At 41.0% G+C, this 15,639-nt stretch overlaps 2 protein-coding genes across 4 annotated transcripts in view; one reads left to right on the forward strand and one right to left on the reverse strand.

Annotated features, from left to right (window-relative positions):
* LOC5571433 (cholinesterase) overlaps nt 1-2,556 on the forward strand; it is a 40,392-nt gene extending 37,836 nt beyond the window's left edge. The window contains 1 exon segment of the mRNA XM_021845049.1: nt 20-2,556. Within this exon segment, the coding sequence (XP_021700741.1) occupies nt 20-599 (580 nt within the window). The 3' untranslated portion in view covers nt 600-2,556.
* Nucleotides 2,557-8,336: 5,780 nt separating this feature from the next.
* Nucleotides 8,337-15,639, reverse strand: part of LOC5571432 (G1/S-specific cyclin-E) — a 31,009-nt gene continuing 23,706 nt past the window's right edge. For all 3 annotated transcript variants that reach the window (XM_001659634.2, XM_021845052.1, XM_021845051.1), the window contains exons 4-8: nt 11,068-11,641; nt 10,135-10,322; nt 9,659-10,059; nt 9,368-9,599; nt 8,337-9,297 (exon numbers count right to left, since the gene is read on the reverse strand). In XM_001659634.2, coding sequence (XP_001659684.1) covers nt 9,118-9,297; nt 9,368-9,599; nt 9,659-10,059; nt 10,135-10,322; nt 11,068-11,641 — 1,575 coding nt within the window. In that variant the 3' untranslated portion in view covers nt 8,337-9,117. The remainder of the gene's footprint in view (nt 9,298-9,367; nt 9,600-9,658; nt 10,060-10,134; nt 10,323-11,067; nt 11,642-15,639) is intronic.

Genomic DNA, 15,639 nt, shown 5'->3' on the forward strand with positions numbered 1-15,639 from the left:
ACCTTTTCCTAACCCACAGACAATCCGATCGTTTCTACGACGATGGAGTTTTTGTTGTAGACAATCCAGAATCTGAACGCGACGTCGGCATAGACAACAACGTCCTGCAAGCTCAGCCCCTTCGAACACGAGATAACATCTACGAGTACCGCGATTCTCCGACAAAATATAAATCTCCGCCCACCGACGCCACTTCGATACGGGCTCCCAGTTCCCTGGCAATGACCCAAACCACTGCCAAGTCAATATCCGGAAGTCAAAGCTCGCTACGTAGTGCCATTTCGATGAAAGAATCGACCAACATAAGTCCCATTCCCAGGTCCGAGTCGAACTTTGATCGTAACATCAAGTACGCCGAACGGGGAGTGGACACCGAAATCAACAAAAATGGCAAATACCCCCGAACGGATTCGAGGGGTGCCCTGAGTGATACGAAATCGAGGGAGTTTTCCGCTAGTACACCAATTGAACCGGCTCCAAGATCTCAACAACCCTCTTCGCAGCCGGCCAGCCGAGGAGCAAGTCGAGCCGGGTACGATCGAAGTAACAATGCAAGTCGAACGAATTTAATCGAAGGAATCCCACAGACCGAAGTTTAGATATCGAAGAATAAGATAGAAAACGGTAAGTTTAGGATAAGTTTGTTTAGATCAAGTGTAACAAAGTTTACCAGTTACATTATGCCACGCGTCCCCATCACAAAACAAATCGACCTTGATAATCGCAACATATCAGGTTAGGTTATTATAAAGAGTAGATAAATTGCTCTACGTAGTTTTAAGACAATCGAAGCCGTACTGTAGTAAGTTTACAAAAAAAATCTACAATAGATTGATGTTGTCGGATAAGTGAAACGAAAGCACCAAGTGCCTTAAATTTTAGATAGAGTTTTAAGGTAATAGATGATTAATGGTCACTGGGATAGGGTTGCCATGCTGAAGCTAAGAAAATCAGTTTCATATAGCCAGAGAGAACAGACGACGAAAAAACATAATCAACTCATTTGCTACTTTTTCTCCAGAGCACGCTTCTTTGCTTTCTTATGAACATTTCCCAAATAACCACTTGCCCGCTAATAATTAGAATTATTCAGCTTTTTGGCATTATAGGGCTGCACAGGTCCTGTGCATGACAAGCGAGCATTTTTAATCAGTGTTGTACAAAATACAACGGCGTGGCCACTTAAGTGTTAAGATTTTCCCAGGGAAACCTTCAAGAACCTCCATGGAGCTGCAGCAAATATTCAATTTTTTTCTTAGATTTCTCCGTAATTTCTCTAGGAATTTTCTCAGGAGTTCCTCTGAGAATTCTGACAAAAAATCTTACAAATTTTTACAAAAAAAATCTGCGGATTTTTACGATTTTTTAATTAAAAAGACTTTTTGAATAATCCTCCAATACTCCATATAGAAATTTAGATATAAATTTTCTTCAATAATACTAAGGAAACTCTGGACATGGAACATGAACCTTTCCAATATTTTTCGCAAAGATTCATTCGAAACATATATTTTTTTACTATTATTAAGGATTCCTTCAAATATTCGTCTCCAAATCGTCCATGAATTACAACCTGAATCCGCCAAGGGATTTTGAAGTTACTTTAGGCATCACTTCAAGAAATTTTTCAACAAAGTCTTGAAAAAAAAATACATTTTTATGATAACTTTAGTAATTTGCTTCCTTCGAAATCAAACGTACAAAAAACGCCACACTCAAAGTTGTAAAAGTGACCTAGAAAATAACTATTCCACGCAGCTGGTAACCCTACTTCAACTGGTATTTTCTTTTGACTATATCGTAAGATTTTGAAACATTATAGAAAAGACTCTCAAACACAAACACGAGGTAGCGAAATGCGTTTGGAGTCAACTACGTACTGATTGTTATGCCTAGTAGATAAAGTCAGGTTTAGCCAATTTTATTAGCAGTAATTTTAGCTGTATGTACATAAATGTGCTGTGCATGTCCATATGTTTCAGTGTCTCCGTCCAATTTTGTTTTTAGGTGTACCGTGTCAACGTCCTTTTCTGTTGTCCGTGGTCCATTAGTTTATTTTAGATTAATTAGCCGATATATCTTATTGAAAATTCGATTCTACTTAGCTCCTAGAGGTACTTATTTCACTCTTATGTGTTCTTTCGCTTTCGCGTGAATCAAAGCAGAACAAATTTAGGCCAATCCGTGCAAATATTCTTATTAAGCCAACTTTGCGTTAGTTCGATGTATATACCTATACGTTTATGTTGTCTTCCATTCCATACATTCCCGAGCAACTTCAGCTTACTTCTTCATCTACTACAAAGCTGTCCATTGTGTTTCATTAGGTTAACTTACTTTGTGTTATCATGATTTAGAACAGCAAGCATTTAAAACATACTGTACATATAGTGATGACTATTTTCGATTGATTACCATTTAAGTATTAAAAGATATAGGTTTTACTGCACAATTATTTGTGAGATAGCTACGAGAATATTTTTAAAGATGTTTAAGAATAACATAGTTTTTAGTCGATAAACGATGCGAATAAAATAAAGAGCTCTTTTATTACAATCCTTTATATTTTCATCTGTCCGAAATGCCAATTTTATTTATACCTTCAGTAAAATAAATTGAAATTATATTCAATTAACCTTCAAGAGTCATTCTTCGTAATCATTGTCATCATCGAAACTTCAGAAACAGTTTTTCTGTTCAAAACTAAAAATTGTTAGATGAAAATGCGTGCACTGTGTTTTGGTAGGATAATAAAATACAGTGAACATATTTTCATGTTAGTTTTCTTGATTTTGAACGAAAAAACTGTTGAAATTCAATAACAGATTCTGTCTTCTCTGATATCAATTACACAGCGTAACAAAAATGACATTTTTGCGTGTCTCAAGGATCAAATTATGTGTCTCTAGTAGATTTGGGGTTGCTGAATCTGGTGCCATTCTCAGAAATGTTCCAGCACGTCACAATTTTTAGCTACAGGTCGCCAAAGTTGTACAAAACACTGGTTTTATTAATGTTTACATGAAATTTAAAGTACAATTTATCATACTTTTTTGTAATCTTATCCACCAAACATGCAAAATAGAACTTGAACTTTCATTTCAGACATAATTTGATTGAAATTGCGCGATTAAATTTCGATTAAACCGATTTTTTCAACATGTTTGCAGTCTCCATACAAAATTCTTCGTTTCTTCTATATACAACAAATACAACAATTCTCTAAACCATCAAAATACAACTTTTCCGTATCGAAAGTATTACAAACTTTGATGATAAGTATTGTTATACACATAAAGTTTGAATTCTGTGGCAAATTAAGCCAATATATTACCTTGCAAGCTGGCAAACTTGCATGCAAGTTGGCTGAAATAGTCATTTTTTGAATTTTCAACAGTCAATATCTCAAAAACTAGACGTGCTATGATATTTCTGAAAACGGCAATGGATTCAGCAACCCCTAATTAAGTGAATAGCGGTATTTTGGTGCTGGAGACAAAAACGTGTTCCGCAGTGTTATGGATCCTGCCTCCTCGAGGTAAAATTGAATCAGAGCAATGCCTCAAATATTGAAGAGCAAAAACAACAAAACCCCAATTGGGAATGAGCCGGTGGTAGGTCATTTGGCATCAAGTCGTTTGGCATAAAGCCGTTTGGCATAAAGTCGTTTGGCATAATGGTCATTTCACATAAATTCGTTTGGCATAAAATCATTTGGCATAATGGTCCATTTGGCATAAAGTTGTTTGGCTTAATGAGTCTGAAAACAAGAATTTCTTAAAATGGCATTCGTTTTTACGTTTCTATTGAATCTTTCTGATGGCATCAGGCTTGTTTTAGGGTCAATTGAAACAAAATAACACTTTATTGAACAATCATTTGCTCTTGAATTAATTAAAGCATATTGGGAAAGTTATTGCTAATAGTATCTTCTTATTTATCCAGAAATTACCCTTCTTTCAAATATTAATGCTTCTTTTGAATTTCACTTTTGGAATATTTTTTTGCACTGAAGATTTTGATACTTCTTCATGGTATTAACGTCCCCACTGGGACAGAGCCGGCTACTCAGCATAGTGTTCTAAGAGCACTTCCACAGTTATTAGCTGAGAGCTTTCTTTGCCAAAGTTGCCATTTTAGCATTCGTATATCGTGTGGCAGGTACGATGATACTCTATGCCCAGGGAAGTCAAGGAAATTTCCATTACGAAAAGATCCTGGACCGACCGGGAATCGAACCCAGACACCTTCATCATGGCTTTGCTTTGTAGCCGCGGACTCTAACCACTCGTCTAAGGAAGGTCCCATGAGATCCCAAGATTTTGATATATTTAGCACAAATTTCAAACATTATATTTTTTTTTTTTCTAAATATGATGTAACCATAATTATAAGTATAAAGAGTGTTGATTTAAAATTTAAATAAATTTCACCTTCTTTTATACATAGGCTGTTCTTTGGAGCTATATTGTAGATAAGTTTTGTTTCCAACTGACAGAAGGGCGGCAATCGATAACATTGATCTGCTCAAGTTATTGACGAAAAGATAAATCGTTTACTGCAGTTACTTCGATGGGTTGTGCTACTTTTCCCCGAATGCCAGTTCCAGTTCCCTGAATATCTCGTTTCCCCGATTATCCCACGTCCCCGAAAAGTTTTTGACACTCATAATTGTCGTAGCTTTACACATTTCAGGGTGATGAACGAACTAACCATCTATTATGCACCCTTCTTTGTTTAATTGGCGGTTCTTTTGATTGGATATTATTGCATTATGCTGCAATAATAGGTAGGAGCTTTAAATATTTTGCAAATGAATTTTCCCTTCTTTTATCTAATAATTTTCATCAAGTGTTCACGTCCAAACTGGGACAAAGCTTGATCTGCAGTGAAATATTCTACTGCGAACTTCCTTTGCCAATTTAATATTTTCAATTTTTTTTTGCTATGGGCTCGGTGGTGTTGATCTCAGTAAAGGCTTCAACAATGCCGATATTCAATCTAAGTCAATCATTATGCCAAACAGCCATTAGGCCAAACGACTTTATGCCAAACGGGGTAAAATCGAAAGAGTCTGCTTCTCCGCTTAGTATTCTCATGAGCACTTACACAGTCATTAACTAAAAGTTTTCTTCCACTTGAAAAATCAACTGGGTTTGTACAATAAATCACCTAGTTGTAGCTTGAGATCGACTATCCATCTTCAATGTACCTACAACAAAGTGACCCCCAGTATCGTACAGAAAAGAGGACCAAAGTCGTTGTTCCATACAAAATGTTCAATTTTGATTATCCGTCAACAATTCCATTTCATTTTATGTAGCAAACTACAAATCACTTGTTTTTGAACAAGTACGGCAAACACGACAAACAAGAGAAAACTTCATTTGACAAAATTTATAAAAATGCTGAAAAATTATGGAATCTTCAAATTTTGCAATATTTCTATTATGAGATTATAACATCCGCATGGTTTCCGTCTTTTAAAGATCAGGAATGAATGAATGATTTTTCAAAATTAGTATTTTTTTCGTGTCGATTTTTTACCAATGGGGTAATGAGCACCATATTGTTGGTGTGGTTTTGAGATTCAGTGGAACCTTCATGAGTTGATATCTGAAGGGACCATCGACAGATGGAATAGAAGGCTGATTGAGGGGACCATCATAGTAGCCATGAAATTTCCTCCTTAGTATAGTTCCTTGAGTCGATATCGAATCATGGGATATCAACTCATAAAAGACACGGACACCGTCTTCAGCCATTTAGCTGCACAGACTGTAACTTAACACTAGACAATGGACAAGCAAGCTCCAGTGGCACAGCCGAGAAACATTCCTGACAAAAAGTTTCAATGGCTGCAGCGGGAATCGAACCCACACCTCATGACACGATGCGATCAACTGCCTGACGACACTAACCGCACGGCCACGAAGCCCAACTCATGGAGGTTTCACTGTAATATACAACTAAAAATTAAATTATTTTTCACTACACTTGCAAATTGTCAGTATTTATGAACAGTTCGTGCAAAAAGATTAAATTTTACCGGGCATTCTGACAGTCAAACATCATCCCGTAACGCAGGTAGATCATTTTTTAGTGATGCATTACGTAGTAAGATCTACCGGGGCAGGGACGAAAGTCCAGGGGCTTAACGTGTTGGAGATCAGGTGCATCACCAACATCGATGTAACTCGACCCAAGTCCGAGGTTGGAAAACAGCGCTCTTCCACGGCGAAGTACACTGAAGCCCTGAGACGCGAACGCAATACTCTGGACCTAAACTTACATGCCGAGAAAAGCCCCTCCTACACCGAGAAATTGAAATACTCAAAAGTGAGTTCATTCCACTCAATTTGGGGGGTTCGTGCGGTCACCTAATTTTGAGTTGGGTTAAAATACACTCAACCGGCAGATCAAATTACTCAGACGGCCTGTCCAACAACCAGTTTGGATTCAGGCAAGGTAATTCTACTCTAGACGCTATGCAGTCGGTGGCAGCCAGGCTTGACAGAAACTCCTCTGCGAGGCAAAGGGAAGTCGATTTTGCCGTTTTACTGAGGAGAAAAAACTGAACTCAAAATTTTCAACACAGATCCTCAAGCGATTCGAGTGAGAGTGCAAAAAAATCTCTCTCTTTCTCGTAGCGATGCTCACCTTTACTCACACTTCAATAGAACTCTTGAGTCTGCCGCCCGAACAAACAGTCCTCGGGGAGTTGTGAGAGCACCCTTTTTTGATGGAATTTTACTCTGTTGTGTTTTGTGCTGCATCTTCCTAGCTCATTTTTCGTTGCCTCTCTGCTTAGCATTTTTTCGCTCCCTAGCAAAGAAGCAAAGGCAGTACGCTGCTCTAGAGTATTTCACCGAACTCTAATTATGTTGAGGAGCATTATCAAGCCTGGTGGCAGCTGAGGTGGCAATCGAGCATAAAAGGAGCGGCATCCGTTACTTCGCGGTTGTCACTCTGGATGTGAAGAATGCGATCAACAGCGCAAGCTGGGAAGCGATAGCCCACGCACTTCAACGCCTCAAGGTACCGGTGCAGTTGTGTAAGCTTCTAGAAAGCTATTTTGATGGTAGGATATATGACACAGAGGAGGGGCAGAAAAGCGTTCGAATTACCGCGGGAGTACCTCAAAGTTCAATCCTGGGCCCTATGTTATGGAATGCGATGTTCGAAGACGTACTGAGGCTGCCCCTTCCGACGGGTGTTAAGATTGTTGGCTTCGCCGGTGATATCACCTCATTGGTCTATGGTGAATCGATGGAGGAAGTAAAGTTGACAGCAGCGCACTCTATTCCTATAGTTTAAGAATAAATGCTGTCTAGGAAACAAGGACTGGCCCGTCACAAGACTGAGCTGGTGGTGATCAACAACCGCAAGTCCGAGCAACGGGCGCTTTTCTCGGTAGGTGATTGCACCAAAGAGTCCAGGCGATCCCTTAGGCATCTTGGGGTAATGATCGATGACAAGCTCAGCTTCGCTAGCCACGTTGAATATGCCTGTAAAAGGGCATCTACGGCTATAGCGGTGCTTTCGAGGATGATGTCTAACAACTCTGCTGTTATCGCCAGCAAACGCAAGCTACTGGCAAGCGTGGCGCTATCCATAATAAGGTATGGAGGACTCAGAAGTTGGCAGCAGGAATGGGATAACTCCACTAAGGGTAGATGAACCCATCGGCTAACACCAAATTTGTCAGATTGGTATGGACCGATGCACGAGTTCACTATCTGACATTTGAGCGGTGCCGTGTTATTTACGTGACCATGGCAACGAGTGAATACGGCACCGCTCAAACGTCAATAAGTGAACCCGTGCATAGGTCCATAGACAGTACCTGCATAGGTTCGGGCACTTAGAATCTCCTGCGTGCCCCATTTGTCCTGATGTGGAGGAAACAGCGGAGCATGTCGTGTTCGATTGCCCCCGTTTCATGCGGAGGGGACACGTCCCCGACAATATAATGGCCCCTTGTAACACCCTCAAGCATGCTCTCATTTCGCTTATGCGATTTTCCCTCTTCAAGGGATCCCACCCCTTTTTCCACTTATCTTTCCCTTTCCTTTCAGAGGTTTTTTTCCGTTTACCCAATGCCTTTATGCCAAGTGACCCACACCCGTAAAAACAAAAGATCATTTTCTTCAAAAATGAATTATCATTAACATATTTATAATTTAACATTTTTATTTTCTTTTTATTATTGTCCATCCTTAAGCGTATCTTATCAGACTAAAGGAAACGGTATGGTTTATATGTTTTAACAAGGAATAGCTTATCTAATAGAATGACATTTGAAAAGCTTGTTGGCTTAAAGTCTGGCTAACTAGTTTCCGATAACAGTTAATTTAATAAGCGTCTTTATTCTCTTTCAATAACGTTCGAATCTACTACAAGGATACACGCGCCTTCTTCCATACATTATGTACAATGTTCACACCCTGTTCAAGTCAAGAGTCATCGGTCAGAGATTATTTTTCGGTATTACGGGCAATAGCGCTTTATTCTCTTGATGGTTGGATATTATCCCATCATTTATCACTCACGTTGAGAGTTTTCCAAGGGAAGGAAAATTAGAGAGTGTTAGTTGTTAGTATTTGGGGGTTCCATGTTAATTGATTACTGGGACAAGCATCGAGATGGTTAAGTTCACTTGGTAAGTTGGAGAGGGAATGCATTTTGAGGGAGTATCGTGTTAAATTGTTAGAAGTTCTTTGAGAGGTGTTAGCTGTTAATGGGAATTTGATGGGTAGTTAAGTATTAATTTGGATCAGGATTGTTAGGGAAAATTCAACGTACGAGTTTTGTACTATATTGTATGGTAAGGCAGTATGAATTGTAATACTTGAATGAATTATTGCTGCAATAAATATGTACATTTGAAGTCAACGAGTTTTTTTTATGAATTATCATGAATTTAAACATATACCTGCTCTAGAGTATGTGAACCGACGGTAGATTGCTATTAGGTAAGAAAAGTTACGGCTCCTATCAATCTATCGTCGATGCAGTTCCGTACAATGTATCTCGCACTAGTGGAACGTTTATAAGAAATTTTGGTACTGTTTAAAATATCATTAGAGCTTACAAGTAGTTGGGACCTACGAACTATTAAGTCTTGTTCACCAGTTTATTTGTCACCTCGAGAGGATTGTTTGCATCAAGCGATTTCCGGCTGGAGGCCGGTGGAGTTAATAGACCCTCAGGGTCCAGTAGTGGCGCAGGTGACGCTTCCTGTTGTATGATACAGGCCACCACCTCGAGATGCTCCCGGCGGAGAGACGCCCGATCCTAGATTGGAAAGGTATACGTTTTGGTCATTAGCTAACCAGCACAAATGCATTATCATCGAGGCACTTACGAACATATCCAATGAGGTACTGTGTGTTTGAATGATGTGAGAACTGTCCGACACCAGGTTGGGGCAAACGTGTGCCAAGCCGAAGCTGCCCTTCACCTGTTCGTTGGACTCGAGTAGCGCGAGCGGAGAAACTTCATTCTCGTCGCAAATCACTAGAAAGTACGGTTCCATCCACTTGGCGCACGGGGCAATCGCATCCCAGTCCAAACCGGACACACTGGTAGCGGTTTTTCTGTAAAAGATTTGCTATGTACCAAAGTAATGTTGTGTATTTGAATAGTTTTAGTTTACCTATCGAAAGTATGACTAACTGCAGCCGCGGCAATCACAGAGTAGGGAAAGTTCGCCAGTCCGACGTCCAGCGAACAAAGATCAATTAGTTGAGCAGTTTGCGCAAATTCCATACCGGAAAATTGCGGATAAACGAAGGATTCATCTAACTGTGGCTTCGAGGGTGTGGTTTGTTGCTTCCGGCAGGCTCCAACGGAATGCGGGTGCATCATTTCCATCTGCCGGCTGGTTACGTTGACTTGCATGTACGTTCCGAGCCAGCCCATCACCGTCACCGGATTGATACTCCACTGGAGCTCACTCAGCAGGAGCAGTTCCTCCCGAAGAATGTCATCTTCGGAGCAGGCACCGTCTGTGACGTAGGCAAACTCGCCAATTTTGGGGGGGTAGATTTCTTCGACCTGTTAGGCAGAATGGGGAATGGAGACTGTTAGATGGATCGGTTCGGAAGTTTACCTGACTATTAGCCTAATTACCTTTGCCGCGACGAACAAAGCCGTTATTCCCAGGAGCTGGAGATGAGTTTTCTTCTGTTCCTTCTTTCGGCTGAGAAACCGATCGATGTAGTCAACTGCCAGATAGTACGTTTCCCGGTGTAGTTTGTACACTTCACACACCTCGATCAGCCAGTCTAGTAGGATTGCACGCATTCGTGGTTGGAGACCTGATGGAGTAGAATAAATCAGTTAAGTACATTTATTCAATGAAGGACACTTTGCAACTTGTAGCATAAATGACTATTTCAAGAATTTTTCAAATAACTCTTAACTAACTGAACAATAGTTATCGCCTAGATCCCTGTAGGATTCCTGCAAAGATTTCATCAAGAATTGTATCTTAGAAGAAATGTTTAATAGGTTTCTTACACATTCTTCTTCTCTCATAAAAAATCTTGTCGGGAATTCCTAAGTAACCTTCTAGCATTGTTTCAAGTATCTCATTGATGCTCTACGTCTCATTCGATTATGCTTAATATTTCACGAGATATCTACAAAGTAAGCATGGGGGTTTTTCTCAAGCTAATTTTTGAAAACATTGCAATAAGAAGCACTTCATTATGACGCATACTGTAGTCAAATATGAGTACAATAGCTTCAAAAACCCCACTGTCGAAGTGAATCTAAAGTGCTAAGTATAGAATACGGCTCCCCATCTCACAAAGAATCGGTAAAGACTATATTGTAAGAAAAACTGCCACATATCGTTCAAGGAAACCAAACATTTTTTCTACGTGATTTATCTGAAAATACTAGAAACCGGTGGTTTTTCGAACTTTTGTATTTCCTGGTACGTTCTACAATTTCCCACAGTTTCAGGGTCAATTCATTCCCTGATTTTCCCCGCTTTTCCCAGATTCCCCGGATGGACATCCTGTAAACAAAATTCCTATCAATCGGCAAAAGCCTCACCTGGATGTTGGTCGAACATGTTGGGCTCCCGCTCGAGTGATGCCTTTTCGTCCTTCCGACACATGAGCTTCCACACCTGATTGGAGTCTGCCCAGGCGAACCGTGGCAGTGGGCAGGATCGCAAATCGGACGAAGGAGTGACACAACACGAAAGGGCGGGTGGTACATTGGACGACGATTTACTACTACTATTGTTACTATTCTCATTGTGCCGCTGCTGCTGCTGATTGCTGTGAGATGATGACTTCCTATTGGCATGCGGCGTTGTGTCACCCTTGGTGTGCCAACTGCCGTGTGATACTTCACATGATGGGCTGAGGATGATGCTGTTGACGGAGGGCGGACTAACCAGCGGGTAGAGCTCGAAATCCGCCGTCGTGGAGTAGCAATCCGACGAACTTTGCGTGTCCGAGGTGTATTCACTACTGCCAATGTTGATGCTGGGTACACTATTGCTGGAAGCTGCCGAGCTGGCCACGCTCGGAATCGGCACCGACGGAGCCGAGGAGGCTGCGATTGGGGATAGTCGCCGGTCACCTCCATGCCTTTTGCTGGGTCGCTGGTTTTCTATGTCCTGAAATGATCGAAACGAGAAGAGATGTTCTATGAAGAATGTCCGGTTGGGTAACACTGTTTCTGACCAGGTAGTAATCGATCACAAACAACCACGTGAGCCACATTTCCTTCGACAACGCACAACCTAAGACTGAATGATGGAGACTAATTTCAGTAGAATGCATCGCATCCCAAATCAGCTGATTTGCAAAACTCCGGAAGCATATACAGTCGAAGCTCGTTATAGCGACATCGCAAGGGACCGTCGGTATACGGAGATGTCGCTATAAAATCGTCGTTATAAAGAAGTTGGATGTCGTTATAGAGCATGGAGGAATAAAACGATCATAATATGTACTAAAATAGCTAAACGAATGTCGTTATATTGAGTGACTATTGAACAAAACACTAATGTCGCAATAGAGAACGGTCGAAACAGAGAAACGTCGCTATAAAAGTTGAAATTAGTATGGGAATTTGAAGGGACCATCGGAAATGTCGTTATAGAGAGATTTGTCGCAATAAAAGTTGTCGTTATAACGAGCTTCGACTGTATTTGCACATTCCTGAAACCGGTTCCAAAACTCATTTACCAAATTTAAAGGGCCGAAACGAACTTCCTTATTTCCATTACTAAGGAAGGAACATCCTGGTCGCAAGCGCGATAACGAACATCATTGTTCACTTCGCGCCAGGAGGGGTGTTCTTCTTGGGAGATTCAGCTACGGAAACCGCGTTCATATTTTACGGCATGCACAGGAATGCCACAGAAAGCAGAACAAACAAAAGGACACCGCGTATCGTTCATCGACGTTGTGTGCATTGCGGGGCGCCCTGTGTAACGGCATTTTGAGGAGCACTTTTGTAAGAACGACGACGGGAGCGAGTCAAAAAAGGGCAGCTGTCTAGGATTGTAACGACGTAGGATGCAAACATACGATCGTCATTATTAACTGGTGCATGATTGAAGGAGCATTTCGATTCACAATGTGGTCGTGTTCGTCTTGCTGGGAAAAGGCAAATTGTATGCACAATACCAACTGCACAACCAACAATTAAATGCCGGCAATTGTTTGTCAATCAATGTACCCTTCTATAAAACATAAATATCTAAATCCAATCGACACTTGGTTTAGTTCTTTTCATAATATGTATTCGAAACATTAACGTGATTTGGTATAACGGACATTTAGGATAACACCATATCTTTTGTAAAGCAAGGGTCATTTTTCATAATGCACATATTTATGATAACCTATAAATGCAGGGAATCGGTTCTTCTTTAGAGTTATTCGTCGAATCACGTCGTGAATCTTGTTTACGCGTTTACCGCACTGTTATCTTGGCCCTCTAAATCTTATCTCCTAAGCCTTTTTTTCCAGGATGTCTAGAAATTTCCTCTATCATCTATTATTATGGACCAAAAAACCTAGAGAACTGCCCTAACCCCCCTAATGTACTTGAGCCACTCAACTCGGATGCAACGCCGGTAGCGATTGAGTGAAACAAAAAAGCAAAAGGGCTATCATTATTTTAGCCAAGAAATTCTGGATTTGGCCACTAGGCGGCGCTAGTGAGCATGAAACTTTTGTTTCGCAGATCTCAGGATCCTGACCACTTAGAAAGATGGCGTCTTCGGCAAAGTTGTTCGGTAACTCCAGGAATATCATTGTTTGAGCTAGTTGATTCAAAATGTTGCCACCAGGAGGAACTAGTGAGCATAAAACATTTATCTTGCAAATATCTCAGGAGCCTGAGATAGAAAGATGGCATCTTCGGCAGAGTTGTTCAGTAGCCTAAATTCTTTCTTTGTTTAATCCTTAAAGTTTGTAAAATAATGATAGTCCCTGAGCTACCCTGAACAACTTTGCCGAAGGTGCCTGTCTAAAAAGTCAAGACCCTGCAGTATCCGCAAAACAAAAATTTCATGCTCACTAGCGACGTGGCCTATTTTTTTTGGTTCAAATAATGATAGCCCTTGAGCTACTGAACTACTTTGCCGAAGACACTATCTTTCTAAATGGCCAGGCTCCTGAGATATTTGCAAACAAAAAAATCATGCTCACTAGCGCCGCCTAGTGGCAAAATTTTTGAATCAACTAGCTCGAACAATGATAGTCCTTAACTTACTAAACAACTTAGCCGAAGAGGACATCCTTCTAAATGGTCAAGATCCTGAAATATCTGCAAAACAAAAGTAAAACTTCCATGCCCACTAGTGCCACCTAGCGGTCAAATTCCGAACTAGATGAGGTACCATCAGATAGCGCTCCACTTCCAGAACAACTTTACCGAAGACCCCATGTTTCGAAATTATTTGGATTTTGAGATATATCGATTTCAAGTTGTAGTTAACTTGAACCGTATATAGTGCGTTCATTATTATGCGACTTCCATGTACATTTGTTGATTTTACCGTATTATAAAGGGCCATACTTTAAATAAAAACTGTCGAGTATTGTTCTTAAGAAGATTATTGAGGAATACATTTTGGTTTGGTTTCGATAAATATCTTTGTTGCAAAATGATAGCATATAAATCACAACTGTTGAACAAAGTACAACAGCGCGACAGCCCAAAGGTTAAAAGTTATAGTGACGGCTTCCTTCGGAAGGGAAGTAAAGTCGTTGTTCCCGAGATGAACTAACCAAAGGTTAAAAATCTCGTTAATAAAGACAAAATAAAAAAAAACAAATGTCGATTTAAATTGCCAGCGGCTAAATTTTACAAATTTACTTTGCTTAAACTTTTGTTAGTATGGAACTGTATAAATTTATAATTTCTGAAAATTAAACAGATTCCGTTTAGCTAGCAATGTGAGTTCATATGAAAAGGTATGCCTGGAGTGAACGAGATAAAAGTTTGCAAATTCTAAATTTTTTAGATTGGTAGTGGGCTGTCGACTCTCCGACAATCAGGAAGGAGCGACCAACACAGCTCTGGTCCTCACAAGTTCCTACCTCGCGCTTCCACGGGTCAAATGATGACAAAGACCGCCAGCTAAGGGTTGCGTACTTAGCTGGTAGTGCAGCCTGGGCACTGTTGTCCTTCTGACATCAGCTAGAATGAGGAGGTACGTTCTGAGCGTCTGTACACCAGGAGGTGCGGCTCAAACAGCGTCTGTTCTGGCATCCAGCGGCAGAGTATGGAACGCTGTATCACGTCAGCTACACCTAAGATGGCAGTCCCATCAACGTGATGTAGGTAGCGCGACCCCGGTAAGGTAGCATACCGAATTCATTATCCACCACGAAAAATGGAAAAAGAAGAAGAAACGAACGTTATTTTCGGCAACCGACCTGGCAACGAAATAAGGACTATGATTGGAAACTCGGTACCTGGAACGTCAGGACCTTAAATGAACCTGGACGAGTGAGTCTTTTGGCTCGTGAATTGCGAAAAGTTGGCGTGTGCGTGGCTGCTATTCAGGAAGTGCGTTGGTTAAGATCTGGAGAACGTGAATTCAGAGCGGTAGACCCTGTCGCTAACACCGCATTCAAATACAACATCTACCACAGCGGTGGCGATAAAGCTGTCGATTTCATAGTGATCGGGAAGCAGATGAAAAGCATTGGAGGCCGATCAACGAGCGGATCTGCGTATTGAGGATTCGGGGCAAGTTCTTCAACTACAGCCTGATCAACATCTATGCACCGACTAAAGACAAACCCGATGACGTGAAGGACGCGTTCTACGAATATCTCGACAAGACCTATGGAGAATGCCCAAAACACGACGTGAAAATTGTCATCGGCGACGCTAATGCGCAGGTCGGAAAAAAAGGACTTCTTCCGCCCTATCATTGGTAAAGATAGCCTTCACTCTGTTACCGACGACAACGGCCTACGTTTAGTGAACTTTGCTGCCACCAGGGGGATGGCCATCAGTAGCACCTACTTTGCACGCAAGGATATCCGCAAGCGCACCTGGCAACACCCAAATGGCGAACTTTGCAACCAAATCAACCATGTTCTGGTAGACGGTCGACATTTTTCCGATGTCATCGATGTTAGAACT

Source organism: Aedes aegypti, chromosome 2 (assembly GCF_002204515.2).
Source record: "Aedes aegypti strain LVP_AGWG chromosome 2, AaegL5.0 Primary Assembly, whole genome shotgun sequence".
Lineage (NCBI taxonomy): Eukaryota > Metazoa > Arthropoda > Insecta > Diptera > Culicidae > Aedes > Aedes aegypti.